The following is a 27,795-nucleotide window of genomic DNA, read 5'->3' as shown; positions in this document are numbered from 1 at the left end:
AATTTAGAAATGTAATTGTTACCTGTAACATAATTAGTCAGAAAATGTTATATTAACTCGTAACTAAGTTGAACATAGGTTCACCTTGTTCAGCACTGAGATTGTAAATTTTTAGCAATGTGTAGCTCATATTCGGTTTAACTTTTAATTGTGATTTTACATAAAATTGTAATTTTCATTGTAGGTAATTGTTAACAAAAGTATAAATAGAGGTCACGCAAGCGCCTTGGAGCACTCGTTTTTTGGCTAGGGTTGAGAGCAAATGTATTGTAGGCTCACTCGTTTGCTGATTGTTGTGAACACTGTGTCGTTTGATGTCAACTTTGGGTACATGTGATGTAACCGGTACAGTTCACCAGGGTCGGACACCAGAGTCCTGGAAATATATTGGTATTAAAACTGCATTGTACTTTGGAATTTATTTGGGAGTTTTCCGCAGTCCTTTTCATAGGCTGCACAGCGACGAGACATGAATTGGCCACCCACTGGACATGGGTGTGTGGTTGGCGAGTACACGAGACATTGTCGTTGGGCGCTGAACGTATATCTGAGCCCACCACACCGGTCTAGGCCCTGTAGCATGCCAAAATCATCTTCACAGATATCAAGCTCTTTATAAATTCGGCCACTCTTTGTAGATTCTCGTGTGGATTTTGTTTGTCATCTGTGTGGTGTCAACTTCCCAGTGGCAACCTGATATTAGGCTGTAGTTGTGATGTTAATTTCCCAGATTCAGGATAAAGGGGTTATAAGACTGTCTAGAATTCCTATGTAGTAGTGTCGTGAGTTTCTTTAATACTTCCAAGAGGTTATGTTTTCTTAGATGTGCCCAACATGGTACAGTGAGGGCATTTGGTTTGTAGGGAGACGTGAGCAGCAACGTTAGTATTTTTGTATAGAGTTTTAATGCGTGTGTGCTGACGGAGACGTGCCTTAGCACAGGACCAGCTGGGGTACAGCCCGTTCCAGTTCCTGCCGGTGGTGGAGGACTTCCTGGCAGCGGGCGACCGTGAGGACGCGTTCCTGCACGGCGACCCGCGGGAGCTCATGCGCCTCGGCCTCTTCGCCAAAGTCCCCTTCATCGCCGGCATCAACTCCAACGAGGCGCTGCCCTTCGCTCGCTTCTGTGAGTCTGCGCTGGTCTTCCACGTATTATATTTATACATACAGTTCATTACTCCTCATATTTTTTCAGTTTTCAACCCTTCTCTAATGACCTCTGTGTCGACTGAATGTTAAACCCTAGTCTACCACTTTCGGTTTTCAAAAAAATTTAAAGGCCTTTCGAGAAATGTCTTTATGCTTCTCTGTGTTACAAATAACGCCTAAAAATAGAGGTCTGCATGGATACGGATATCAGCAGTAGTAATGACCAACTCCATTGCAGATATCCATGGCTGCTTTTCAGGATGTCCGTAATTACAGTTACCTAAAAAGTTAAAGGACGGTGGGAATAACATTTATTACGTCTGTGTTTACTTTAAAAACGAACAGTAATAATGACTATCATTGTTTAACACATTGTTATTACTCGTTTGTGATATAATGCCGCTATACTGGCTTGGATGCGTAGCATCCTGAAGAGGATAGTGCGTTCTCTTGGGACTGCGAGTGCTGAAGATGACGACTTGGCCATCTTACAGCTTTTCTACACAGTTACACGCACACCCTGCTTCTGCCATACCACCATGTGGCTTACGTAACTGCTGTTTCATTTGCATTAACATAGATCGCATACGTAACTGCATGCAACAGCCACAATGTGACATGAAGGCTGTTGCAGGGCACTCCATCCATCGGAATTTTCGTTTCATGGTCTGATTCCTGTTTGTATGTCACACATATCACAAATATTGTTTCGTACAAAGTCAGTGGATCTATTAACGTTTCTCATAAATGATTTAATAGTTTGGCGAAATGATGTATGTTTGATAAGCTATATGACTAAGATTTAACAGTGTGGCTAGATGTGACGTCAACTTGCAAACGACTTCAGTTGACTTTTCAACATTGAAGAAATATTCTGTAGAAAATTCCACACAGTCGGTTTCACAATATGACAGATTACGTTGCATTAAATGTGGTCATTATCCGCATCTACATTCTTTGTCTAAGGAATATAAATCAGGAGGTCCGACTTCAGCAGAGGAAAACTTATATAAAGCCCGAATCTACGGTCAGAGCTACTTGGTTCCTAATACGTTGTAGCACTTTGCCAGATTTTAATATGCGGCTAAGACATTTTGGGGATGCGGTACGGATAGCATATTTCCTGTGCTGTTAGAGACTTTCTCGACCTAATAACTGCCTGAGTGGTTCACGGGTGCCGCGCAGGATAATGTTGTGGAAGTTGCACAGTATTTCAACGAAAGAGGTGCTCGTCATCTTTAGGTACTTACTGACGTGTTGCTGCACTAGCTCGTCGATATATACGGGGACTCGCTAGAAAAGTGTAGTTGACTAGGCGTGGGGTTATAACTTCGTTGTTGTTGTTGTTGTGGTCTTCAGTCCTGAGACTGGTTTGATGCAGCTCTCCATGCTACTCTATCCTGTGCAAGCTTCTTCATCTCCCAGTACCTACTGCAACCTACATCCTTCTGAATCTGCTTAGTGTATTCATCTCTTGGTCTCCCCCTATGATTTTTACCCTCCACGCTGCCCTCAAATACTAAATTGGTGATCCCTTGATGCCTCAGAACATGTCCTACCAACCGATCCCTTCTTCTGGTCAAGTTGTGAAACAAACTTCTCTTCTCCCCAATCCTATTCAATACTTCCTCATTAGTTATGTGATCTACCCATCTAATCTTCAGCATTCTTCTGTAGCACCACATTTCAAAAGCTTCTATTCTCTTCTTGTCCAAACTATTTACCGTCCATGTTTCACTTCCATACATGGCTACACTCCATACAAATACTTTCAGAAATGACTTCCTGACACTTAAATCTGTACTCGATGTTAACAAATTTCTCTTCTTCAGAAACGCTTTCCTTGCCATTGCCAGTCTACATTTTATATCCTCTCTACTTCGTCCATCATCAGTTATTTTGCTCCCCAAATAGCAAAACTCCTTTACTACTTTAAGTGTCTCATTTCCTAATCTAATACCCTCAGCATCACCCGACTTAACTCGACTACATTCCATTATCCTCGTTTTGCTTTTGTTGATGTTCATTTTATATCCTCCTTTCAAGACACCATCCATTCCGTTCAACTGCTCTTCCAAGTCCTTTGCCGTCTCTGACAGAATTACAATGTCATCGGCGAACCTCAAAGTTTTTATTTCTTCTCCATGGATTTTAATACCTACTCCAAATTTTTCTTTTGTTTCCTTTACTGCTTGCTCAATATAGAGATTGAATAACATCGGGGAGAGGCTACAACCCTGTCTTACTCCCTTCCCAACCACAGCTTCCCTTTCATGTCCCTCAACTCTTATAACTGCCATCTGGTTTTTGTACAAGTTGTAAATAGCCTTTCGCTCCCTGTATTTTACCCCTGCCACCTTTAGAATTTGAAAGAGAGTATTCCAGTCAACATTGTCAAAAGCTTTCTCTAAGTCTACAAATGCTAGAAACGTAGGTTTGCCTTTCCTTAATCTTTCTTCTAAGATAAGTCGTAAGGTAAGTATTGCCTCACGTGTTCCAGTATTTCTACGGAATCCAAACTGATCTTCCCCGAGGTCAGCTTCTATTAGTTTTTCCATTCGTCTGTAAAGAATTCGTGTTAGTACTTTGCAGCTGTGGCTTATTAAACTGATTGTTCGGTAATTTTCACATCTGTCAACACCTGCTTTCTTTGGGATTGGAATTATTATATTCTTCTTGAAGTCTGAGGGTATTTCGCCTGTTTCATACATCTTGCTCACCAGATGGTAGAGTTTTGTCAGGACTGGCTCTCCCAAGGCCGTCAGTAGTTCCAATGGAATGTTGTCTACTCCGGGGGCCTTGTTTCGACTCAGGTCCTTCAGTGCTCTGTCAAACTCTTCACGCAGTATCGTATCTCCCATTTCATCTTCATCTACATCCTCTTCCATTTCCATAATATTGTCCTCAAGTACATCGCCCTTGTATAGACCCTCTATATACTCCTTCCACCTTTCTGCTTTCCCTTCTTTGCTTAGAACTGGGTTTCCATCTGAGCTCTTGATATTCATACAAGTCGTTCTCTTATCTCCAAAGGTCTCTTTAATTTTCCTATAGGCGGTATCTATCTTACCCCTAGTGAGATAGGCCTCTACATCCTTACATTTGTCCTCTAGCCATCCCTGCTTAGCCATTTTGCACTTCCTGTCGATCTCATTTTTGAGACGTTTGTATTCCTTTTTGCCTGCTTCATTTACTGCATTTTTATATTTTCTCCTTTCATCAATTAAATTCAATATTTCTTCTGTTACCCAAGGATTTCTACTAACCCTCTTCTTTTTACCTACTTGATCGTCTGCTGCCTTCACTACTTCATCCCTCAGAGCTACCCATTCTTCTTCTACTGTATTTCTTTCCCCCATTCCTTTCAATTGTTCCCTTATGCTCTCCCTGAAACTCTGTACAACCTCTGGTTCTTTCAGTTTATCCAGGTCCCATCTCCTTAAATTCCCACCTTTTTGCAGTTTCTTCAGTTTTAATCTACAGGTCATAACCAATAGATTGTGGTCAGAGTCCACATCTGCCCCTGGAAATGTCTTACAATTTAAAACCTGGTTCCTAAATCTCTGTCTTACCATTATATAATCTATCTGATACCTTTTAGTATCTCCAGGGTTCTTCCATGTATACAACCTTCTATCATGATTCTTAAACCAAGTGTTGGCTATGATTAAGTTGTGCTCTGTGCAAAATTCTATCAGGCGGCTTCCTCTTTCATTTCTTAGCCCCAATCCATATTCACCTACTACGTTTCCTTCTCTCCCTTTTCCTACACTCGAATTCCAGTCACCCATGACTATTAAATTTTCGTCTCCCTTCACTATCTGAATAATTTCTTTTATTTCATCATACATTTCTTCAATTTCTTCGTCATCTGCAGAGCTAGTTGGCATGTAAACTTGTACTACTGTAGTAGGTGTGGGCTTCGTATCTATCTTGGCCACAATTATGCGTTCACTATGCTGTTTGTAGTAGCTTACCCGAATTCCTATTTTCCTATTCATTATTAAACCTACTCCTGCATTACCCCTATTTGATTTTGTGTTTATAACCCTGTAGTCACCTGACCAAAAGTCTTGTTCCTCCTGCCACCGAACTTCACTAATTCCCACAATATCTAACTTTAACCTATCCATTTCCCTTTTTAAATTTTCTAACCTACCTACCCGATTAAGGGATCTGACATTCCACGCTCCGATCCGTAGAACGCCAGTTTTCTTTCTCCTGATAACGACATCCTCTTGAGTAGTCCCCGCCCGGAGATCCGAATGGGGGACTATTTTACCTCCGGAATATTTTACCCAAGAGGACGCCATCATCATACAGTAAAGCTGCATGCCCTCGGGAAAAATTACGGCCGTAGTTTCCCCTTGCTTTCAGCCGTTCGCAGTACCAGCACAGCAAGGCCGTTTTGGTTATTGTTACAAGGCCAGATCAGTCAATCATCCAGACTGTTGCCCTTGCAACTACTGAAAAGGCTGCTGCCCCTCTTCAGGAACCACACGTTTGTCTGGCCTCTCAACAGATACCCCTCCGTTGTGGTTGTACCTACGGTACGGCTATCTGTATCGCTGAGGCACGCAAGCCTCCCCACCAGCGGCAAGGTCCATGGTTCATGGGGGGGGGGGGGGGGGGGGGGTTATAACTTCATCACAGACGAATCACAGAGGACGTCGACACCCAGAGCCCCCTGTTGGAGAAACCTTCGCATGCGCGAAGCGGGAAGTACACGGTTGCAAATCCAGACCAGGTACTTGAAAATGATTTTATTGTACACTTTTTAAGAATACAAGATCCAATTCCACCAGGACTTCATAGGCTGTCTAAGATACATAAGGAGTCCTGCATTGTCCGATTGTGAGCAATATAGCAGCCACAAAATATTCCTAGCGAAATATCTAGCTTCTCTTCTGGGTGAACATCATACTCAAAACTCGAAAGATTTTATACTGTGACTGAAGAATTCGCGTCTCGAACCATCTGACGTATTAGTGAGTTTCAATGTAGGCTCTTCGTTCACACGAGTACCTCTCTTGGAATCACTATAACTCATAGGAGTTGAGCTGGAGGAGGACGTCGTACATCTTTTCAACATTTACTTCCATCGATTTACTTTTTATTTAACAAACAATATTTCGAGCAAACTGACAGTGCTGCTGTGGATACCCTTTAGCTAACTTTTTATGGTAGACTTTGTGGAAAAATCACTTCAGTCAGCTGTTTTGAAACCCAAATATTTCTGGAGATATGTGGATGATAGATTTGCAGCATGATCACACGTGACAGGAAAGCTTCCTGCATTTCTGGAACACCTTGACTGTCTCCATCCGAGAACTTCCTTCACAATGAAAGTAAGGAAATATGGAGATCACCCGTTTTTAGATGTCTTGGTCTGCAGAAAAGAAGACGGTTTCTTGGGTCACAGTGTGTTCCGTAAACCAATTCACACTGACCTATATCTATGAACTACCAGCTGTTATCACCCATCCCAATGTGGTGGTGTATTACGGACCATCGTTCATAGGGCTACAGTTATCTTAGATACAGCGAGATTATCAACAGAACTTAGCCAACGGGTGTTCTGATAAGCAGATTCGAAATGCATTTCAACCTGAATGCATTAAAACTCTAAAGCAGTCAGGAGAAACGTATAACTTCACGAGGATGGTCTTCCTCCTCTATTTTGGTGGCTTGTCCTTTAAGATCGGTAGGCTGCTCAAGACACATCGAATAAAACGTGTTTTCCACCCTCTAGCGCGAGTGCAAACGATGCTGGGTCCTATTAACAACCGGTCTAAGGGGACCAGGGATATATAAAATCCAGTGGCAGTGACGGAAATCATACATTGGCCAGACGTGTCGCACTGTTAAAGATACACTGAAGCGCCAAAGAAACTGGTATAGGCATGCGTATTCAAACACGGTGCTGCGGTCATTAACGCCTATATAAGGCAATAAGTGTCTGGCACAGTTGTTAGATCGGTTAATGTTGCTACAATGGCAGGTTATTAAGATTCAAGTGAGTTTGAACGTGGTGATGTAGTGGCGCACGAGCGATGGGACACAGCATCTCCAAGTGGAGATTTTCCCGTACAACCATTTCACGAGAGTACCATGAAATCAGGAACCCGCTAAAACTTCAAATCTCCGACATTTCTGCGGCCGGAAAAAGTTCCTGCAAGAACGAGACCAACGATGACTCAAGAGAATCGTTCAGTGTGACAGAAGTGCATCCCTTCCTCATATTGCTGCAGATTTCAATGCTGGGCCATCAACAAGTGTGAGCGTGCGAACCATTCAACGAAAAATCATCGATATGAGCTTTCGGAGCCGAAGGCCCACTCGTATACCCTTGATGACTGCACGACACAAAGCTTTACGCCTCGCCTGGGCCCGTCAACACCGACGTTGGACTGTTGATGACTGCAAACATGTCGCCTGGTCGGACGAGTATCATTTCAATTTGTATATTCAAGCTGGTGGAAGCTCTGTAATGGTGTGGGGCGTGTGCAGTTGGAGTGATATGGAATCCTTGATGCCTCTAAATGGTTCAAATGGTTCTGAGCACTATCGCACTTAACATCTGAGGTCATCAATCCCCTAGATCTTAGAACTACTTAAACCTAACCAACCTAAGGACATCACACACTTCCATGCTCAAGGCGGGATTCGAACCTGCGACCGTAGCATTTGCGCAGTTCCGGACTGAAGCGCCTAGAACCGCTCGGCCACGACCGCCGGCTGATACCTCTAGATACGACACTGACAGGTGACACGTACGTAAGCATTTTGTCTGATCACCTGCATCCATTCATGTCAATTGTGCATTTCGATGGAATGGGCAATTCCAACAGGACAATGTGACACCCCATAAGTCCAGAATTGCTACAGAGTGGCTCCGGAACACTCTTCTCAGTTAAAACACTTCCGCTGGCCACCATACTCCCCAGACATCAACATTATTGAGCATATTTGGGATGCCTTGCAACGTGCTGTTCAGAAGAGATATCCACCCCCTCGTACTCTTACGGATTTATGGACAGCCCTGCAGGATTCATTGTGTCAGTTCCCTCCAGCACTACTTCAGACATTAGTCATGTCCATGCCACGCCGTGTTGCGGCACTTCTGCGTGCTCGTGGGGGCCCTACACTACATTAGGCAGGTGTATCAGTTTCTTTGGTTCTTCAGTGTAGATACGCTGAACACAGACGTCACACCAGACTGGGTCAGCCAGAAAAGTCTGCTGTTGCTGAACACTGTCTTGTCACGTTACATGTCATGGACTGCGGAGAGACAACGATCCTTTCGTCCACCTCCAAAAATACTTGTACTACATCATTAAAGAAGCGTTCGAAATACTCTTAAGTAACGATCTGATTAACGGAGACACAGGATTTCAACCTAGGAATGGAAACCTTTATTGACTATACTAAGGCATCATCGGCCGACGAACGAATTCAGGGAGTCAGCATAGACGGGGAATAGAAATCAGGATACTTAAACTGGGCGCCTACACAAACCACGCAATTTACTGACGCGTTTTTCCGCGTCGCGCATACAAAGACTGTGCTCCGTTTCTCCGTCAGGGAGCTTTGGATGTCGACTTCGTCTACGATGACGTTATTGCCCCACCCCTTGGTGCCTGCGCTTGTCTAGGAAGTGAAGTGCACATACTGGTGAGCCAATGCAGCAACACTAAAATATGGAGCTTACTGTAGGTCCACAAAAATTCGTGAGAAATTAGACCAACTCATACATGTCGTGCACCACATTCGAGAGGTAGGCAGCGTCAGAGCAGAACGCTGGCATCGGCACAGCGTCCCCAAGGCATTAGGGAGGAGATACTTACGAATCTGTCGCCTTTACATGTCCTCCCCAAGTGCAATAAATAAATTGGTGAAAATTAAACCTTACCCTGTCATCGAGAAGCAGAGATCGCTGGAAAAAAAAAGAACAGCACGTCAGTAAGCACCTGAAGATGACGATCATCTGCCTCGTTGAAGTATTGTATAGCTTTCACAGCATTATCCGCCACTGATGCAGCATATTTCTTATCCCATTAACATCTATATTCATGAGAAATGATGTGCCTGCAGAAATTTACTATAAGATTATAATTTTACAACTTCTTGACATGCAGATAAATTTCCTTCTGACCATTATGTGTTTGTTTTGTGTTGACATCCTTGCACGTCCTGTATATCACACTTTTTTGCTCAGTTTATGAGATTCCGCAATTATCAAGTAATACTATTGAAACAAGTAATACAACATTTTCTTATAAAATTTTACCCTGTGCATATATCTTTCACTTTGATATCTTTCTCGTAGCTCGGACTACGGGTCCCTACACCTGTACGAAACACACATTATGCCGTATGTTCTAACACGATGAGAGCATGAAGCAGCCATAATGGGGTTGTAATCTCTCCCAGGGACGCACTAGATGAACAGACGGTGATATGTCTCTCTGCAATAAGAAGCAACCTATCCGTGGCCATGACGATACCCCTTTGTTCCTTGGTCCAGTCGGGTTTAGGCAAGTACCACACTGTCTGAATAACTGGGCGCCTTTGTGTGAGGGGAATGCATGTGGTAAGTATCTGACTATCCAGAACAGCCTCTAAGCAGACGATAGACTTCACGAGAGGAGATATGTGATCCGGAGACTGCTTCGAGGTTTTTAGCCACGCTAAGTGCGGTTAAAACAAGATAACGATCCTGGCACTCTGTTTAGGACGTGGTCAACCTTGCCCATACTGCTGTTCAACAAATTCTTCTCCCTTGCATATTTTCCAGAGCCGTGTAATGGTGCTAGAGGCAACATTCAACAATGGATAAACTCTGCCCGACTTTCGCTGGTGTTCAAACCGCCAGTGACGCATCAACTTGTAATACTATCCATATCTGTTCCCTGTGCCATTCTGCTTCCCTCGCACTTGAATTCTTTTAGAAAAAAAAGAAAAAACAGAGGAAAAAACAATTAGCATATAGCCGAGACCTCTACCGACATGGACTGTTCAAGCCGCACAATGCTCACTGGCAATGTAAGTATCTCAAATGGTTTAGGGTTGTCGCACCAACGGTTGGTCTGCACAATGTCACCAAGATACAGTGTTGTTTCATAGGTTTTGAATATTTCTTTATTTATGAACATCAGGGTAATAAGAGGTTCTAGCAAGCTACACGCAGTTTCTTGACATTAAACCCGCCGCAAGGTCACAGTAGTTTAGCGGCACTACATCCGCCGCCCTCAACAATGAATTTTACATTTTCTGTTCCTTTTACGCCTGTGCGTTTTCTTTTTTCTCTCTGTGCCATTTTCTGGTGTAACGTTGACCACTACTGGAGGGTTCTGGACACACCTCTACAGCCTGTTTCTTCATGTGTTATGGGTTGTCCGTAGTGTTCTGCTTCTCGTTTTTCCTTTCTTTCCATTTCGTGCTTCGCTTGTCTACCTATTTTAAAGACAATGAGCAACGCCATTTGTGAAATATTTCCAATTTCTTCACTGAGATTTTTCCACGGGGCATGCTTCTTGACCACCAGTTGGAGACTAATAGAGTTGTTCACTTTATTCCAGATCTCTTTTAAATTTCTACATCTACATCTACATCTACATCCATACTCTGCAAGCCATCTGATGGTGTGTGGCGGAGGGTACTTTCCTTGCTTTCTTTCAGAATGAAAGCACTGTGTATATCTTATTGTTAAACAACGGTGGCGATACGTTACTAAGATTTCTTGCACTGTTCATAATATTACATTATGGTTTTTTTTTTCTCTCTTTCGAAACTTGATATGGTGGTGGTAAGCTCCTATGGGACCAAACTGCTGAGGTCATCGGTCCCTAGGCCTACACACTACTTAATCTAACTTAAACTAATTTACGCTAAGGGTAACACACACGCCCATGCCCGAGGGAGGGCTGGAACCTCCGAAGGGGGTAGCCGCGCGAACCGTGGCAAGGCCCCCAGACCGCGCGGCTACATCGCGCGGCGAAACGATAGCTGTCTTGAGTGAGCAGTGGAGACGTCGCCACTCAGCCTGTTTCTTGTTGAAAAAGTTTTAAAACCTCCTTTCGTTTGTCCTCGGAGCTTCCACGCAGTCTCACGAAATCACACTCGTGGCTGCTACCAGAAGCGACACACTCTTAGCAAGGTGCGCGACTTACTGCTCCGCTGGTTTAACTGGAAACGTTTACACGCAATCCCGGATTGATTCTCTGCTCTGCTTACATTATCAAATCAGTCTAAGGTCGTCAGCATCGCTTTGACCCGCGAGGCATGGTTAAACTACTCACTATTCGAATGTCAATAATCAAAACCGTCTAGCAATCCAACTACTTTCAGAAAGTTTCCGAGATTCGAGAAGGGGACGGGGATATGTACACCGTTTACAGTTACTGCACCGCCCGTAAAGGCTTCTACCAACTGCCGCCGATGGCCGTGTACTAACCAAAAAGAAATAAAGTAACAAAAGAAAGTGGGAGAGTCTGACAAAACAAAACATTCACATTTTCACGAGAACAAATTTAATTATTGGCTTCAGTGAAAATCTCGCTAAGTCCGTCTCATTCATCAGACACCACCGTCCAGCTAGGTCGTTGACCCGACTACCTAATTTGAGGGTTTTGCCTACTGAGCGACTGTACACTCGCTAAACGGCAGCGCTCGGCTAGAAAACCGAAATATTCCTACCCGAAAGCCACACCCGCGTACAGAAACGCACTTCTGGAGTCCCTCGTAGTAAGAAATAACTTGACTGATCGCGAAGGAGCACCTTCTCTCGACTTCTGAAACACACTGCGAAAACACCACCTCCGCCCCACGTGGGACGCAACTGCTGTACCCTGAAAGAACCAATTTCGGGAGCTCCACCCTGCTACATGAAATTATTTAACATTGAAGGCTTTGACATTCTGTAGTGCTCACGCTAATCACTCATATGCAAATTACAGCCTGCTGCCAGGGTTTTTCAAACGTTTCTTCCCAAGCATGAGTTACGAAACACTTGCCATCATGGGAGAATCACTGGCTTTTGAGCCACACTTTTCGGATCCCTCCTCTAATCTTTGAGAGCAAAGACAGACCCATAAACTCCAGGCCGTAGAAAGCTTTAAAGCTTGCTTCTACCAGAAACCGACCCTGACGTAGACAATAGTCACAGGAACAGAGCACGACACTGATCAGGAGATGTTACGTTACAATGAATATGGTTTAGTGGTGGGTGGTTGGGGGGGGGGGGGCTAAGGCCTAAACTCTGGTGACACAGATCACGCCGAGAACGGTGTTTGAGCGCTGCTTTTATGTAGGGGAGAGGACAAAAATATGGAAACAGCAAAAACATAACACTTTATCACGCCTAATACTGTGTAGGAAACCCGTTGGCATTCAGAACAGCTTCCAATCATCTCGGACAGATTAAATACAGGTCCTGTATGCTTTTCAACGAAATCTTCCTGCACAATAGTGGTAGATTCAGATAATGATGATGGATCTGGGTAGCGATCACATATCCTTCTATCCAAAGTAGATCATAAAGGCTCAATAATTTTGAGAACTCTTGACTGTAGAGACCAAGGAAGATGCGACAATTCATCGGCGTACTCATAAATCAGTCCCGGACGATACGATGTGTGTGAACAGCGGCCTTGTCTTGTAGCACATCACCATTGGGCAAATAACACTGTACCATGAAATGGAGCTTATTAACCAAGATGGTCACGTAATTCTCAGTAGTAACGCAACTTTGCAGAGTAGCCATGGCCCCATGGGATACTGCGACATAGCCACTAAAATCATCATCGAACCCCATCCACGATTCACTGTTGGTCTGGAGACTTGGCCAGGAGTTGGAAACAGTGTGAAACAAGACCCATCCGACAAAATTACTTTCTCCCGTTGCTCCGTAGTTCAGGTTTTGTGGCGTCGGCACAACGTTTTTCTGTTACGGGCATTTGCATCACTGATGAGCAATTTCGGAATTCCGATTCGTCCTGTAATTCGCGAGGTATGGAGCTTCTTTCGTGTTCGTTTGGTGCTGACAGGTTCGCGAATGTAAGAATCAGTTCAGCAGTGACTTTACAGCTGTCGTCCTCTTATTTTTTCCTCACAATTCTCCTAAAAGACTGTCTGTCACGATCACTCTGCATACGCTTCTGTCCACGCTGTGGTTTAGTGGATGTTTTCCAGCTTTCCCGGTATGCGGTCAAATCTTCGATACGCTTCCTCTTGAAACACAAAACACTTCGACTACCGTGGTTACCCACCATACGAGCGCCAACAATTTGATCACGTTCGAATTCACTTAGCTCCGACATAAGGCATTCACAACTACACAGAACACTGTTTTGACCACGATTGACACTTCAAGGTGTATGAGGACACCGAACAAGTGCTGCTCGTGGTCGAATAGAACTCCTCAACCTGCAGGGTTGCTTATCATCTGCATTTATGTTCAGGCGTACATTTCTCGTGGTGTCCCTGCACTTTTTTGTAGTTTGGAGTGTTGTTCCACTGCAGTGATGATGCGGCGGTCCTCCTGGGCACCAGGGGGAAAGGGTTATCCCGGGCTGCTGCCGCCACGTGTGCGGGAGAGCTGCGAGGGGCCGCGGCTGGAGGGGGCGGCTGCGCGGCTCAGGAGCTTCTACCTCCGCGGCGAGGACTTCGACGAGGACAGCTTCACCGAGGTACGTAACAGCTGCTCATTCCGTGCAGTCACAGTTAACCCGCACGATTAACTGAAGAAGCAGATCGTAAGAGATGGAAAAGAGCCACCGTGGTACAACAACCGAGTTAGAAAACTGCTATGGAAGCAAAGGGAACTTCACAGCAAACATAAATATAGCCAAAGCCTTGCGGACAAACAAAAATTACACGAAGCGAAATGTAGTGTGAGGAGGGCTATGCGAGAGGCGTTCAATGAATTCGAAAGTAAAGTTCTGTGTACTGACTTGGCAGAAAATCCTAAGAAATTTTGGTCTTATGTCAAAGCGGTAGGTGGATCAAAACAAAATGTCCAGACACTCTGTGACCAAAATGGTACTGAAACAGAGGATGACAGACTAAAGGCCGAAGAACTAAATGTCTTTTTCCAAAGCTGTTTCACAGAGGAAGACTGCACTGTAGTTCCTTCTCTAGATTGTCGCACAGATGACAAAATGGTAGATATCGAAATAGACGATAGAGGGATAGAGAAACAATTAAAATCGCTCAAAAGAGGAAAGGCCGCTGGACCTGATGGGATACCAGTTCGATTTTACACAGAGTACGTGAAGGAACTTGCCGCCCCCCCCCCCCCCCCCCTCATTGGAGCGGTGTACCGTAGGTATCTAGAAGAGTGTAGCGTTCCAAAGGATTGGAAAAGGGCACAGTTCATCGCCGTTCTCAAGAAGGGACGTCGAACAGATGTGCAGAACTATAGACCCATATCTCTAACGTCGATCAGTTGTAGAATTTTGGAACACGTATTATGTTCGAGTATAATGACTTTTCTGGAGACTAGAAATCTACTCTGTAGGAATCAGCATGGGTTTCGAAAAAGACGATCGTGTGAAACAAAGTAAGAGCATATGGACTATCAGACCAATTGTGTGACTGGATTGAAGAGTTCCTAGATAACAGAACGCAGCATGCCATTCTCAATGGAGAGATGTCTTCCGAAGTAAGAGTGAATTCAGGTGTGCCGCAGAGGAGTGTCTAGGACCGTTGCTATTCACAATATACATAAATGACCTTGTGGATGACATCGGAAGTTCACTGAAGCTTTTTGCGGATGATGCTGTGGTATATCGAGAGGTTGTAACAATGGAAAATTGTACTGAAATGCAGGAGGATCTGCACCGAATTGACGCATGGTACAGGGAATGGCAACTGAATCTCAATGTAGACAAGTGTAATGTGCTGCGAATACATAGAAAGAAAGATCCCTTATCATTTAGCTACAATAAGCAGGTCAGCAACTGGAAGCAGTTAATTCCATAAATTATCTGGGAGTACGCATTAGGAGTGATTTAAAAGCGAATGATCATACAAAGTTTGTCGTCGGTAAAGCAGATGCCAGACTGAGATTCATTGGAAGAATCCTACGGAAATGCAATCCGAAAACAAAGGAAGTAGGTTACAGTACGCTTGTTTGCCCACTGCTCGAATACTGCTCAGCAGTTTGGGATCCGTACCAGATAGGGTTGATAGAAGAGATAGAGAAGATCCAACGGAGAGCATCGCGCATCGTTACAACATCATTTAGTAATCGCTAAAGCGTTACGGAGATCGTCTTCGTGTCACTATCCTACAGGATCGAAATATGGATATTACACACTCCCTCTTACTTAGGCAAAAGGACCTAATCGGCTGGCTCTTTTTGCATTTGATGTGGTCCACTGTGTGCTTGATGCAACTTATGGAGGTACCATTAGTTTATGGGCTGTTCCTCGGCAAAGCCCAAGAAAAGGGAAATTTTCGCCATCACCAGAGGTCCAAAACCCAGCCGAGAATCCCAAGACGGATACCCACAGCAAAGGGCTGAAATTTTTATAATAATTCCTAAGATCCTGATCTCGAACAACCTTGGAAATTTTCTTGATACCTTTATCCGTTTCCAATAGATAGAGGTTCAAAGTTACCTGCTTCTACACGTAAAATCCGGTATGAGAGGAAATCTAAATAACAAATAACCACAGAAAATTGCTCAAATTGTAACGGTATGTTCTCTAGGCACTTATCTAGAAGAGCTATCTCACTCTTTTCAAAAATATTTATCCTTTATCGGGAAACACCTCAAAAACTTGTTTTTCTTGGTACCAAAACCCATCGAATTCCGAGACGGCTGTGCACAGCAAATGGCTCTAATTTTGCGATGTGTTCCTAAGATTCCGATCTTGAACGACTTGGAAATTTTTCTTCTTTCCTTTATCCGTTTCCGAGATACAGGGGTTCGGTGTTACCTTACTTGTACACGTAAAATACGCATGTAATAAAATCCGGGGTGAGGCGAAATTGTAATTTATAAAGTGACATAGCACGGAGAAATATACTGCGAAATGTCTCCATTATAATCTGGGAACCCCCATGTTGTAGTACTAAAGCAAATACAAGATCTTTATGCACGTAATATCTGGTCTGAAGTCCACAACGCAACGGTGTATAACGCAACACGAAGTGTTTAGTGCTATTGGCAAGGGATTTCAAATTGTTTCCGTATTTCTAGATTTCCAGAAGGCTTTTGACACTACCTCACAGACGGCCTGTAGTCAGATTACGTGCTTATGGGATATCGTCTCAGTTATGTGACTGGATTCGTGATTTTCTATCAGAGAGGTCACAGTTCGTAGCAAGTGATTTCTGACCTTCCCCAAGGTAGTGTTATAGGCTCTCTGCTATTCCTTATCAATATAAACGGTTTAGGAGACAATCTGAGCAGTCATGTTTGGTTGTTTGCAGATGATGATGTCGTTTCTTATCTAGTAAAGCCATCATAAGATCAAATCATATTGCAAAATGATTTAGAAAAGATATCTGTCTGGTGCGAAAATTGGCAATTGACCCTAAAGAATGAAAAATGTAAGGTCATCCATGTGAGTCCTAAAAGGAATCCGTTAAATTTCGGCTGCACGATAAATCAATCAAATCTAAAGGCCGTAAACCCAACTAAATACGTAGGAATTACAATTACGAACAACTTAATCTGGAAAGAACACGTAGAACATGTTGTGGGGAAGGCGAACCAAAGACTGCATTTTGTTGGTAGAACACTTAGAAAATGCAACAAATCACCGAAAGAGACTGCCTACACTACGCTTTTCCGCCCACTCTTGGAGTACTGCTGCGCGGTCTGGGATCCTTACCAGACAGGATTAACAGAGTACATCGAGAAAATTCAAATAAGAGCAGCACGTTTTGTATTATCGAGAAGTAGGGGGAAGAGTGTCACTGACATGATACACGATTTGGGATGGACATCATTTAAACAAAGGCGTTTTTCGTTGCGGCGGAATCTTCTCACGAAAGTTCAATCACCGACTCTCTCCTCCGAATGCAGTATATTTTGTTGATGCCAACCTACATAGGGAGCAACGATCATCATATTAAAATAAAAGAATTCACAGCTCGCACTGAAAGATACAGGTGGTCATGTTTCCGTGCGCTGTTCGAAGTTGGAATAATAGGGAATTATTGTGAAGGTGGTTCGATGAACTCCCTGCCAGCCATTTAAGCGTGATTTGCAGAGCACTTATATAGATATACATGTACATGTAGATGAAGATGTATGTTGGTGCGTGAGAAATAGCGTGGTGCAATCATGTTGAGAATTCGAAACGTTTGTTCATACGTGGAGCGCCCTCTCCTGCAGCTTGACAATGTCAGACCACACACGAGCGCTTTGAGATCTGCAGCATTACAAGGCCTTGGGTGCACCGTCCCGACGTGGCCCCGTGCGATTCTCATCTGTTTCCAGAACTTAAAGAATAGCTTCGAGGACTTCACTCTGTTAGTGATAAGCGGCGCAAGAGGAGAGATTGTGGCTCTGTCACAAAGTCAAACGTTCTATGGTGACGGTATGAGCAAACTGATCTCTCGTTGGGAGAAATGCGTTCGTCGTCAGGTGACTATGTTGGGAAATAAATATGTAGACATGAAGAGTAAAGGGGTAGATGTTAATAACGTTTGGTTTAATTAAAAAGTTTTAAGAGTTTTCCCGAAAATAATTATGAGGCTTTACTCTTCAGCACTCCTTCGTACATCTGCATCTACATCTACACGACTATCGAAAAGTTCCCACTTGAGAGCCTGGCAGACGGTGTTTTGAACCGCCTTCTGTTTCTCTACCGTTCCACTCTCTATCAGCACGTGGGAAAAATGGACATGTAAGTCTTTTCATATGAGCTCTTATTCTTATTTTATTACGGTGTCTTGAAAGGAGGATATAAGATGAACATCAACAAAAGCAAAACAAGGATAATGGAATGTAGTCGAATTAAGATGGGTGATGCTGAGGGAATTAGATCAGGAAATGAGACACTTAAAGTAGTAAATGAGTTTTGCTATTTGGGGAGCAAAATAACTGATGATGGTCGAAGTAGAGAGGATATAAAATGTAGACTGGCAACGGCAAGGAAAGCATTTCTGAAGAAGAGAAATTTGTTAACATCGAGTATAGGTTTAAATGTCAGGAAGTCGTTTCTGAAAGTATTTGTATGGAGTGTAGCCACGTATGGAAGTGAAACATGGACGATAAATAGTTTGGACAAGAAGAGAATAGAAGCTTTCTAAATGTGGTGCTTGGTGCTACAGAAGAATGCTGAAGATTAGATGGGTAGATCACATAACTAATCAGGAAGTATTGAATAGGATTGGGGAGAAGAGAAGTTTGTGGCACAACTTGACTAGAAGAAGGGATCGGCTGGTAGGACATGTTCTGAGGCATCAAGGGATCATCAGTTTAGTATTGGAGGGCAGCGTCGAGGGTAAAAATCGTAGAGGGAGACCAAGAGATGAATACACTAAGCAGATTCAGAAGGATGTTGGTTGCAGTAGGTACTGGGAGATGAAGAAGCTTGCACAGGATAGAGTAGCATGGAGAGCTGCATCAAACCAGTCTCAGGACTGAAGACCACAACAATATCTCCCGGTGAGGGATGGTGGCAATAGGAGATTTTCTCATTCAGAACAGAAAGTTGGTGATTAAAATGTCGTGAAAAGATCTCGCACCAATGGAAAATCAGTTTATGTTAATGATTGCCACCGGAACTCTCTTATTATATCTGTGACTGTCTCTCCCTTATCTCGCGATAATACGAAATGTACTGCCCTTCTTTAGAATTTATCGGTGTCCTACATACTTCACATAACCACGTCCTCTTCAGCTCGGGGAAACGTGCTCGGTTTTCACACACGTGCTCGGTTTTCATACAGCTTCATCGGTTTAACAACTTAATTGTCAGCGACTGTGATCTGCGCCGCTTCCTCTTCTCTTCATTACTGACGTCCATAAACTTTCAAGGTGTCGAATCTGTCCATTTTCTCGTATCTTTCCCACTACTCCTGTTTTACGTCATTCATGAAATGTTGCACCAACCACAAGGTGTAAATGTTCATGCTCCTCATGCGAGTTGCACTCAGATATGACGCTTCCTTCGTGACTGGGAAATGTGTTTTGTGATGACTGCCTGTTACTCTCTGCTCGCCTGGACCCGCATCGTCGCTTTCCATCTTCGTCAAGTTACCTTCTTTTTCTCGCATTTCAGCGTTGTTGGTCCGTCTATATTGACTTCCCAAACAAGTAGAAAATCCTTGATTTGGCGGAGTCTTATTAATCGCAGAACCAACATTTGTAGCTATAAGAGTCGAAGATCATGAAAGAAGGAGTTGAGAAGGGAGTGAAACTGGGTTGTATACTATGAGCGATGTTATTCATCCTATAATTGAGCAAGGTATGGAGAAAAACCGGCAAAACCATCGAGAATACAACGATTCCCAGGGAAAGTCTAAGAGATTAAAAGCTAAGAAGAAAAATTCAGGAAAAGAAGATGAAAATTTGCCATTGACCTTGTACTTCTGTCACCGATGACCAAAGATTCGGAAAATAACTTGAACGAAATCAATAGTACCTTGAAAATCGTTATAAGATAAGGACCAAAAGAAGTAAACAAAATTAATAGAATGTAGGCGAATCAAATGAGGTGATACTATGTGCTTGTTGTGGTCTTCAGTCCTGAGACTGGTTTGATGCAGCTCTCCATGCTACTTTATCCTGTGCAAGCTTCTTCATCTCCCAATACCTACTGCAACCTACATCCTTCTGAATCTGCTTAGTGTATTCATCTCTTGGTCTCCCTCTACAGATTTTACCCTCCACGGTGCCCTCCAATACTAAATTGGTGATCCCTTGATGCCTCAGAACATGTCCTACCAACCGATCCCTTCTTCTAGTCAAGTTGTGCCACAAATTCCTCTTCCCCCCAATTCCATTCAATACTTCCTCATTAGTTATGTGATCTACCCATCTAATCTTCAGCATTCTTCTGTAGTACCACATTTCGAAAGCTTCTATTCTCTTCTTGTCCAAACTATTTATCGTCCATGTTTCACTTCCATACATAGCTACACTCTACACAAATACTTTCAGAAACGAATTCCTGACACTCAAATCCAGAGCTTTTTTCTAAAAAAAAAAAAGTTTGAAGGTACTCCAACCCTCATTTCCAACTTGACTTACAAGTTCAACGAAAGACAGGACACACTGTAAAACATCGCACAACCGACAAGAACGGTACAGCAAACGCAAACGAATAAAGAACAACAAAACAAAGATGGCAATGAAGCGCGAAGGATCATGGTAGCGGGACCGTAGAGACATCTATCGGTAGCTCGGATTTGAACGTAAGCATATCCGTTTAGCACTATCATCGCCCTCTTTTAGCGGTCGAGGGCACTACATGCTTGTCGAACAGGCTGCCAGTGATTCAGTTGTCGAGAACGGTTGCCGCAGCTTCAAAATGCTTGGAACAATCAATGACATCGCTTTCCCCACCAAAAACTGCACTGGTATCGTTCGTATTGCAATTACCAACAAGAAAAAATGAAATAAAAAAATTTACTTCCGTGAAATAAATCTTTGGCACACTCCCAAGTTCTGAACATCTTAAAAAAATTACTTTGTGGACGAGAAGGTTTAGGGGTACGCATCCCCCAGCGTCCCCCCAGAAAAACGGCACTGCATAAATCTATACCCAATGTTAACAAATTTCTCTTCTTCAGAAACGCTTTCCTTGCCATTGCCAGTCTACATTTTATATCCTCTCTACTTCGACCATCATGAGTTATTTTGCTCCCCAAATAGCAAAACTCCTTTACTACTTTTAAGTGTCTCATTTCCTAATCTAATTCCCTCGGCATCACCCAACTGAATTCGACGGCATTCAATTATCCTCGTTTTGCTCTTGTTGTTGTTCATCTTATATCCTCCTTTCAAGACACTGTCCATTCTGTTCAACTGCTCTCGCAAGTCCTTTGCTGTCTCTGACAGAATTACAATGTCATCGGCGAACCTTAAAAAAAAAAAAAAAATCGTTTCAAATGGCTCTGAGAACTATGGGACTTAACTTCTGAGGTCATCAGTCCCCTAGAACTTAGAACTACTTAAACCTAATTAACCTAAGGACATCACACACATCCATGCCTGAGGCGTAGCAGTCGCGCGGTTACAGACTGTAGCGCCTAGAGCCGGTTGGCCCCTCCGGCCGGCGTGAATCTCAAAGTTTTTATATCTTCTCCATGGATTTTAATACCTACTCCGAATTTTTCTTTTGTTTACTTTACTGCTTGCTCAATATACAGATTGAATAACATCGAGGATAGGCTACAACCCTGTCTCACTCCCTTCCCAACCACTGCTTCCCTTTCATGTCCCTCGACTCTTATAACTGCCATCTGGTTTCTGTACAAATTGGAAATAGCCTTTCGCTCCCTGTATTTTAGCCCTGCCACCTTTATAATTTGAAAGAGAGTATTCCAGTCAACATTGTCAAAAGCTTTCTCTAAGTCTACAAATGTTATAAACGTAGATTTTCCATTCCTTAATTTTTCTTCTAAGATAAGTAGTACGGTCAATATTGCCTCAAGTGTTCCAATATTTTTACGGAATCCAAACTGATCTTCCCTGAGATCGGCTTCTACCAGTTTTTCCATTCGTCTGTAAAGAATTCGTGTTAGTATTTTGCAGCTCTGGCTTATTAAACTGATAGTTCGGTAATTTTCACATCTGTCAACACCTGCTATCTTTGTGATTGGAATTATCATATTCTTCTTGAAGTCTGAGGGTATTTCGCCTGTCTCATACATCTTGCTCACCAGATGGTAGAGTTTTGTCAGGACTGGCTCTCCCAAGGCTGTCACTAGTTCTAATGGAATGTTGTCTACTCCGGGGCCTTGTTTCGACTTAGGTCTTTCAGTGCTCTGTCACACTTTTCACGCAGTATCGTATCTCCCATTTCATCTTCATCTACATCCTCTTCCATTCCCATAATATTGTCCTCAAGTACATCACCTTTGTATAGACCCTCTATATACTCCTTCCACCTTTTTTCGTTCCCTTCTTTGCTTAGAACTGGGTTTCCACCTGAGCTCTTGATATTCATACAAGTGGTTCTCTTTTCTCCAAAGGTCTCATTAATTTTCCTGTAGGCAGTATCTATCTTACCCCTAGTAAGATAAGCCTCTACGTCCTTACATTTGTTCTCTAGCCATCCCTGCTTAGCCATTTTGCACTTTCTATCGATCTCATTTTTGAGACGTTTGTATTCCTTTCCGCCTGCGTCATTTACTGCTTTTTTATATGTTCTCCTTTTATCAGTTAAATTCAATATTTTTTCTGTTACCTAAGGATTTCTACTAGCCCTCGTCTTTTTACCTAGTTGAACCCCTGCTGCCTTCACTACTTCATCCCTCAAATCTACCCATTCTTCTTCTACTGTATTTCTTTCCCCCATTCCTGTCAATTGTTCCTTTATGCTCTCCCTGAAACTCTTTACAACCTCTGGTTTAGTCAGTTTATCCAGGTCCCATCTCCTTTAATTCCAACCTTTTTGCAGTTTCTTCAGTTTTAATCTACAGTTCATAACCAATAGATTGTGGTCAGAGTCCACATCTGCCCCTGGAAATGTCTTACAATTTAAAACCTGGTTCCTAAATCTCTGTCTTACCATTAATAATCTATCTGATACCTTTTAGTATCTCCGGGAGTCTTCCATGTATACAATCTTCTTTTATGGTTCTTGAACCAAGTGTTAGCTATGATTAAATTATGCTCTGTGCAAAATTCCAACAGACGGCTTCCTCTTTCATTTCTTAGCCCCAATCCATATTCACCTACTGTATTTCCTTCTCTTCCTTTTCCTACTGTCGAATTCCAGTCACCCATGACTATGAAATTTTCGTCTCCCTTCACTATCTGAATAATTTCTTTTATCTCATCATTTCAGCAATCTCTTCGTCATCTGCGGAGCTAATTGGCATATAAACTTGGACTACTGTAGTAGGCGTGGTCTTCGTATCTATCTTGGCCACAATAATGCGTTCACTATGCTGTTTGTAGTAGCTTACCCCCATTCCTACTTTCCTATTGCTTATTGAACCTACTCCTGCATTACCCCTATTTGATTTTGTATTTATAACCCTGTATTCACCTGATCAGAAGTCTTGTTCCTCCTGCCACCGAACTTCACTAATTCCCACTATATCTAACTTTAACCTATCCATTTCCCTTTTTAAATTTTCTAACCTACCTGCCCGATTAAGGGATCTGACATTCCACGCTCCGATCCGTGGAACGCCAGTTTTCTTTCTCCTGATAACGACGTCCTCTTGAGTAATCCCCGCCCGGAGATCCGAATGGGGGACTATTTTACATCCGGAATAGGTAATTAGATTAGGAGAGTGGAGAGGGGAGGATGTCACGGGTATAATAACTGGAAACAGAAAAAGTATGATGATAAAAAGTAAAGATTATATAAAATGGAGACTGGCCATAGCTAGAAAAGTTTTTCTGAAAATTAAAACTTGTTAATGTCAAATAGAAATCACTGAAACTTTCATTGTGATGTCACTACTGTAAGGCCTGGAGGCTACATCAGTTCACGTAATGGTTAAGGCGACTGCTCGCAGAAAGCAGTAACTGCATATTCGGGTCCCGAAGTGGCACAGATTTTCGATTGTCACTACATGTTCAATAATCTGTAGATTCAGCGTATATGGATGCTTTGCAGTGGTATAATTTCAGGCCCTTGTGTCTTCATTGATTTCGTCCCAATTGATCTTTTTATTTCATTTCAGTGCATTTAATTCATTTCAGTAGTTAAAGAGAAGAAAATGTGGGAGGTCCGGGGGGGGGGGGGGGGGATAAAAACTGTAGAAATAGACTAAGTTTGATCACAGTAAACTGGTTGAAGTGGATGAAGTTTGCAGTACTTACGCAGAAATGAAGAATCTGTAACCAAACAGACTATCGTAAAGGCCTGCATCAAACGAGTCTTCAGACAGGCAACCACAACAATAAGACCTTTGTACATTCAGCTTAAAGGCAGATCGTGGTGTGACAGTTGTCGCTATCCTTTATGAAGTAAGGGGAGGAAGTTCGTTTCCTAGTCTGTTGTTATTGTTTTAGCCACTCCAAACTTCAATATATCCAATTATTTACAAGAACTTGTGCTACTCTTGCTACCATTTCTGCGTATCATAAAAAATGATCTATGGTTGTATGTACCTATTCCCTGCAGGTGTTTTATTTAATGGAGCTAAAACATCAATCCCAGAAATTCGAATGGTGCTAATGCTTCAGGCAACCTCTGCAATGGTGCTCTTGTTCGACACAAATCCTGTCTCTGTGCACATTCTATGCAATTCTACACATGCTGGTTTACGCCTGTCTGCCTATTCCTCCGTCAATACCTTTCCATTACCCTCTTGTCGGTAGATCTGCAACCTCCTTGACCAGTTAATATGAGGTCATGAGCTTCTTGTAGCCCTCTATTCCTTAGCTACGCTAGTACCACTACCCATGGTCCCAACTTGTTTTCTCTGCATCACAACCCATCCTGAATACAAAACTGTGACTGCTTAAAATACTGCTTACATTCATCATCCACTCTTTGTGCACCTTGCCATTCCTTATGCTCATTACCCCCAATACGTAATACTGCTGCTTTGCTACTTAAGCCATCAGCATCACCATGCTTCTTCCCAGGTTTATGCGTAACTTCGGAATCAAATTCACTTAGTCTTACTGCCCATCGAGGCAACCTACTTGAAGGATCCTTTAACCTCAACAACCATTTTAACGATGAATGAATTATTATTTTAAACTTTTTACCGTTCAGATAACATTTGAAATATGTAATTCCATGTATAAGGCTTAACATCTTTTTCTCTGTTGTGGAACAACTTCTTTCTGCAGAATTTAGTTGCCTTGATGGGTAAGCTACTGGATGTTCTACGCCTTCTACCTCTTGTAACAAAACATAGCTAAGTGAATGATTTGATGCATCATATAATAAAACAAATTGTCTATTAAAATCCGGAAATATCGAACTACGACTCGATCTTACAGCTTCTTTTAGCTCCCCAAAAGCAGGCTGGCACTCTTCTGGCGACAAAAATTTTGTTCCCTTTTTCAACAATTTTGTGTCAATGGTCTAGCGAAATCTGCAAGTCCTTTTACAAATCGGCAGTAATAGTTCGCAATCCCAAGAATGATTGCAGCTCCTTTATAAATTCTGGTAAAGAAAATGCACGTACAGCTCTAATTAATCTTGGGTCTGTCTTAACCCCATCGTTACTTGTGATATGACCCAAGTATGCTACCTCTTCCATCACAAAGTAAATATTTTTCCATACTCCGTGTTAACTTTGTTGCTTTTAACCTTAGGACTGCTTCTCTTAATCACTCCATAGGCTGTTCCATACCACTCCCTTAGACGATTATGTAATCGAGACACACTAAGCATTGCTGTGGTTTCAAACTTCTGAGTACTCCGTCCAGCAATCTCTGAAACGTTGCTGGTGCATTTTTCAATCCGAATGGCATTCGTTTTAATTGGTTATGTCCCCAGGATGCCAGAAACGCTGTTTCCCGTCGATCCTGTGGGTCAACCTCTATCAAGTGATAACCACTCTCCAGATCCAATGTTGAAAAATATTTGCATTGCCCTAAATAATCCAATGTTTCTGCGATGTTTGGCAAAGGGTAAGCACCCGTTATGGTTTTCGCATTTAGATGTCTGTAATCACAAGAAAACCTATATTTTCATGTTCAATCCATTGATTTTTTTAGCGCGACGACTATTCCTGGCCCACACGGAGTATTACTTTCTTCAATTATTCCATCTTTCAGCTGTTGATCGATAAATTCCTTCAAAATTGTCTGCAAGTACCTAAGTATTCTGTATGGTTTGCGATAGACTCGTGGTTCATATCCTGTTGATACGTGGTACTGTGTAAAATACATAGCAGGCAATGGCTCTTTTGGAAAAAAATAAATCCTTAAAGTGCTTCACATTCTTTAATAAAACAGTTTCAATGGTGTCCGGCAATTGTCCGTGGCTGACACCCCTCGCGTCCTATTCTTCTTTCTCCAGGACGTCCATATTAGAGATTTGTTAATCCTGTGTTCTCTGCGCTAAAATTATTTACAAAAACAGGTACCTTTTTTCACCCCTTATTTGTTGTATGCATACAATACCTCTTTTTAACTAAGCAACCTGCCTGATCTAATACTTCATTCTCTTCCAATGTTTCCGCTACACACAAAGTTCCTAACTCTGCTAAACTCAGCAGTGACCCAAAGTGATTTCCCAGTAGCCCTAGAATCAAAATTGCACAAATTAAGCTTTAGTGTGATCGTTAACAGTTCAATCGGTTTGTCTTTCGCAACAGAGACCCTTTGTGACACTGCTGAACTGGCAATGGCTTCACCTACTGAAACATTTTTCCATCAGGTTCCACCGTATGTTGCTGACGATCGATTATGGCACAATATTGAAATAAGAACTCTAATCCCAGTATCATGTAGCCTCAGTCACATGTGGCAGAATCTCTACATACTGTTTAAATTGAACTGTATCCAGGCAAAAGTCTATGTCCACCAGTCCTAATGGTGTGACATTTTTATCCCCCACTCCATGCAATCTGTACCAGTGGCAGACCCCATTGATTATATTTCAACAGAACACTACTGGCAACTGACATATGCGCCCGTGTACCCAATAATATCGTACAACCATTTTTTCGTACTATACCTCTTATCGCACAGTCCACCTTTGCATACGGTTTTGTAGCACCCAATATTACAGGGAATAACCGTAGGTGGACCTGGGGTTCCCGTTGGTGTTTAAGCCTTATCCCTTCCTGGTCCTCTACTTCTAAAAATATTATTTTCTCTTACTTTATTCACATCATCGTGAGACTGACAACTCTGCCTCCACACCTTAAACATTTTATATTATTTGCAAACACTGTCCGTTTACCCTGCATTCCAGTCGACAAATCAATCTCCTCACATTCTATAGCTAACTGCACTGCTGTGCAAAAATCCATCGAACCCCCTGACCGCACATGTCTTAACATTTCTGCATGCAACCCTCTTAAAGAAGCATCGACCGCCCTCTGTTCAGCTTCTTGCAAAATAATTTCATTAACTGCAGCATCCTGTCCAAATTCATAGACACATTCATTAATTTTCCTCATCCCACCCGCAAATTGCTCCACAGTTTCGGTATTTTTTTTAGTTACTACCCCTAATTGTTCCCTACAGTCCCTGGCACTACCTCGTTTCGTATATCTCTGAATTAACCCCTCTTTGAATGTGTTGGCTCGCTTAAGAGCTTCTGTATATCCTACATAAGTTTTCGCTTCCCCTTTTAGTCTCAGTTCTGCAACATCCAATAATGCCTTATCAACCTAAACTCCCACTTGAGCCAGATTTCCAAGGTCTCCCACAAAGCCCTGCATATCCTCGGTTGCCTTACCAGAAACAGGAGCAATTAAACTTGTGAGTGACAAATCTACACCCCGTTGTGACGTTCGCAATTCTACCAACCCATGCAGTTCTGTATTATCTGCTATTAATTGTGCTACCTTTTGAAACAATATGCT

General features: G+C 42.7%; 1 protein-coding gene across 1 annotated transcript in view; it reads left to right on the top strand.

Moving 5' to 3' along the window:
• Positions 1 to 27,795, top strand: part of LOC126456361 (juvenile hormone esterase-like) — a 172,046-nt gene that overhangs the window by 106,549 nt on the left and 37,702 nt on the right. The window contains exons 6-7 of the mRNA XM_050092115.1: positions 943 to 1,126; positions 13,672 to 13,838. Coding sequence (XP_049948072.1) covers positions 943 to 1,126; positions 13,672 to 13,838 — 351 coding nt within the window. The remainder of the gene's footprint in view (positions 1 to 942; positions 1,127 to 13,671; positions 13,839 to 27,795) is intronic.

This window comes from Schistocerca serialis, chromosome 2 (genome assembly GCF_023864345.2).
Source record: "Schistocerca serialis cubense isolate TAMUIC-IGC-003099 chromosome 2, iqSchSeri2.2, whole genome shotgun sequence".
NCBI classification, from domain to species: domain Eukaryota; kingdom Metazoa; phylum Arthropoda; class Insecta; order Orthoptera; family Acrididae; genus Schistocerca; species Schistocerca serialis.
This window is presented reverse-complemented; position numbering and strand designations above follow the sequence as displayed.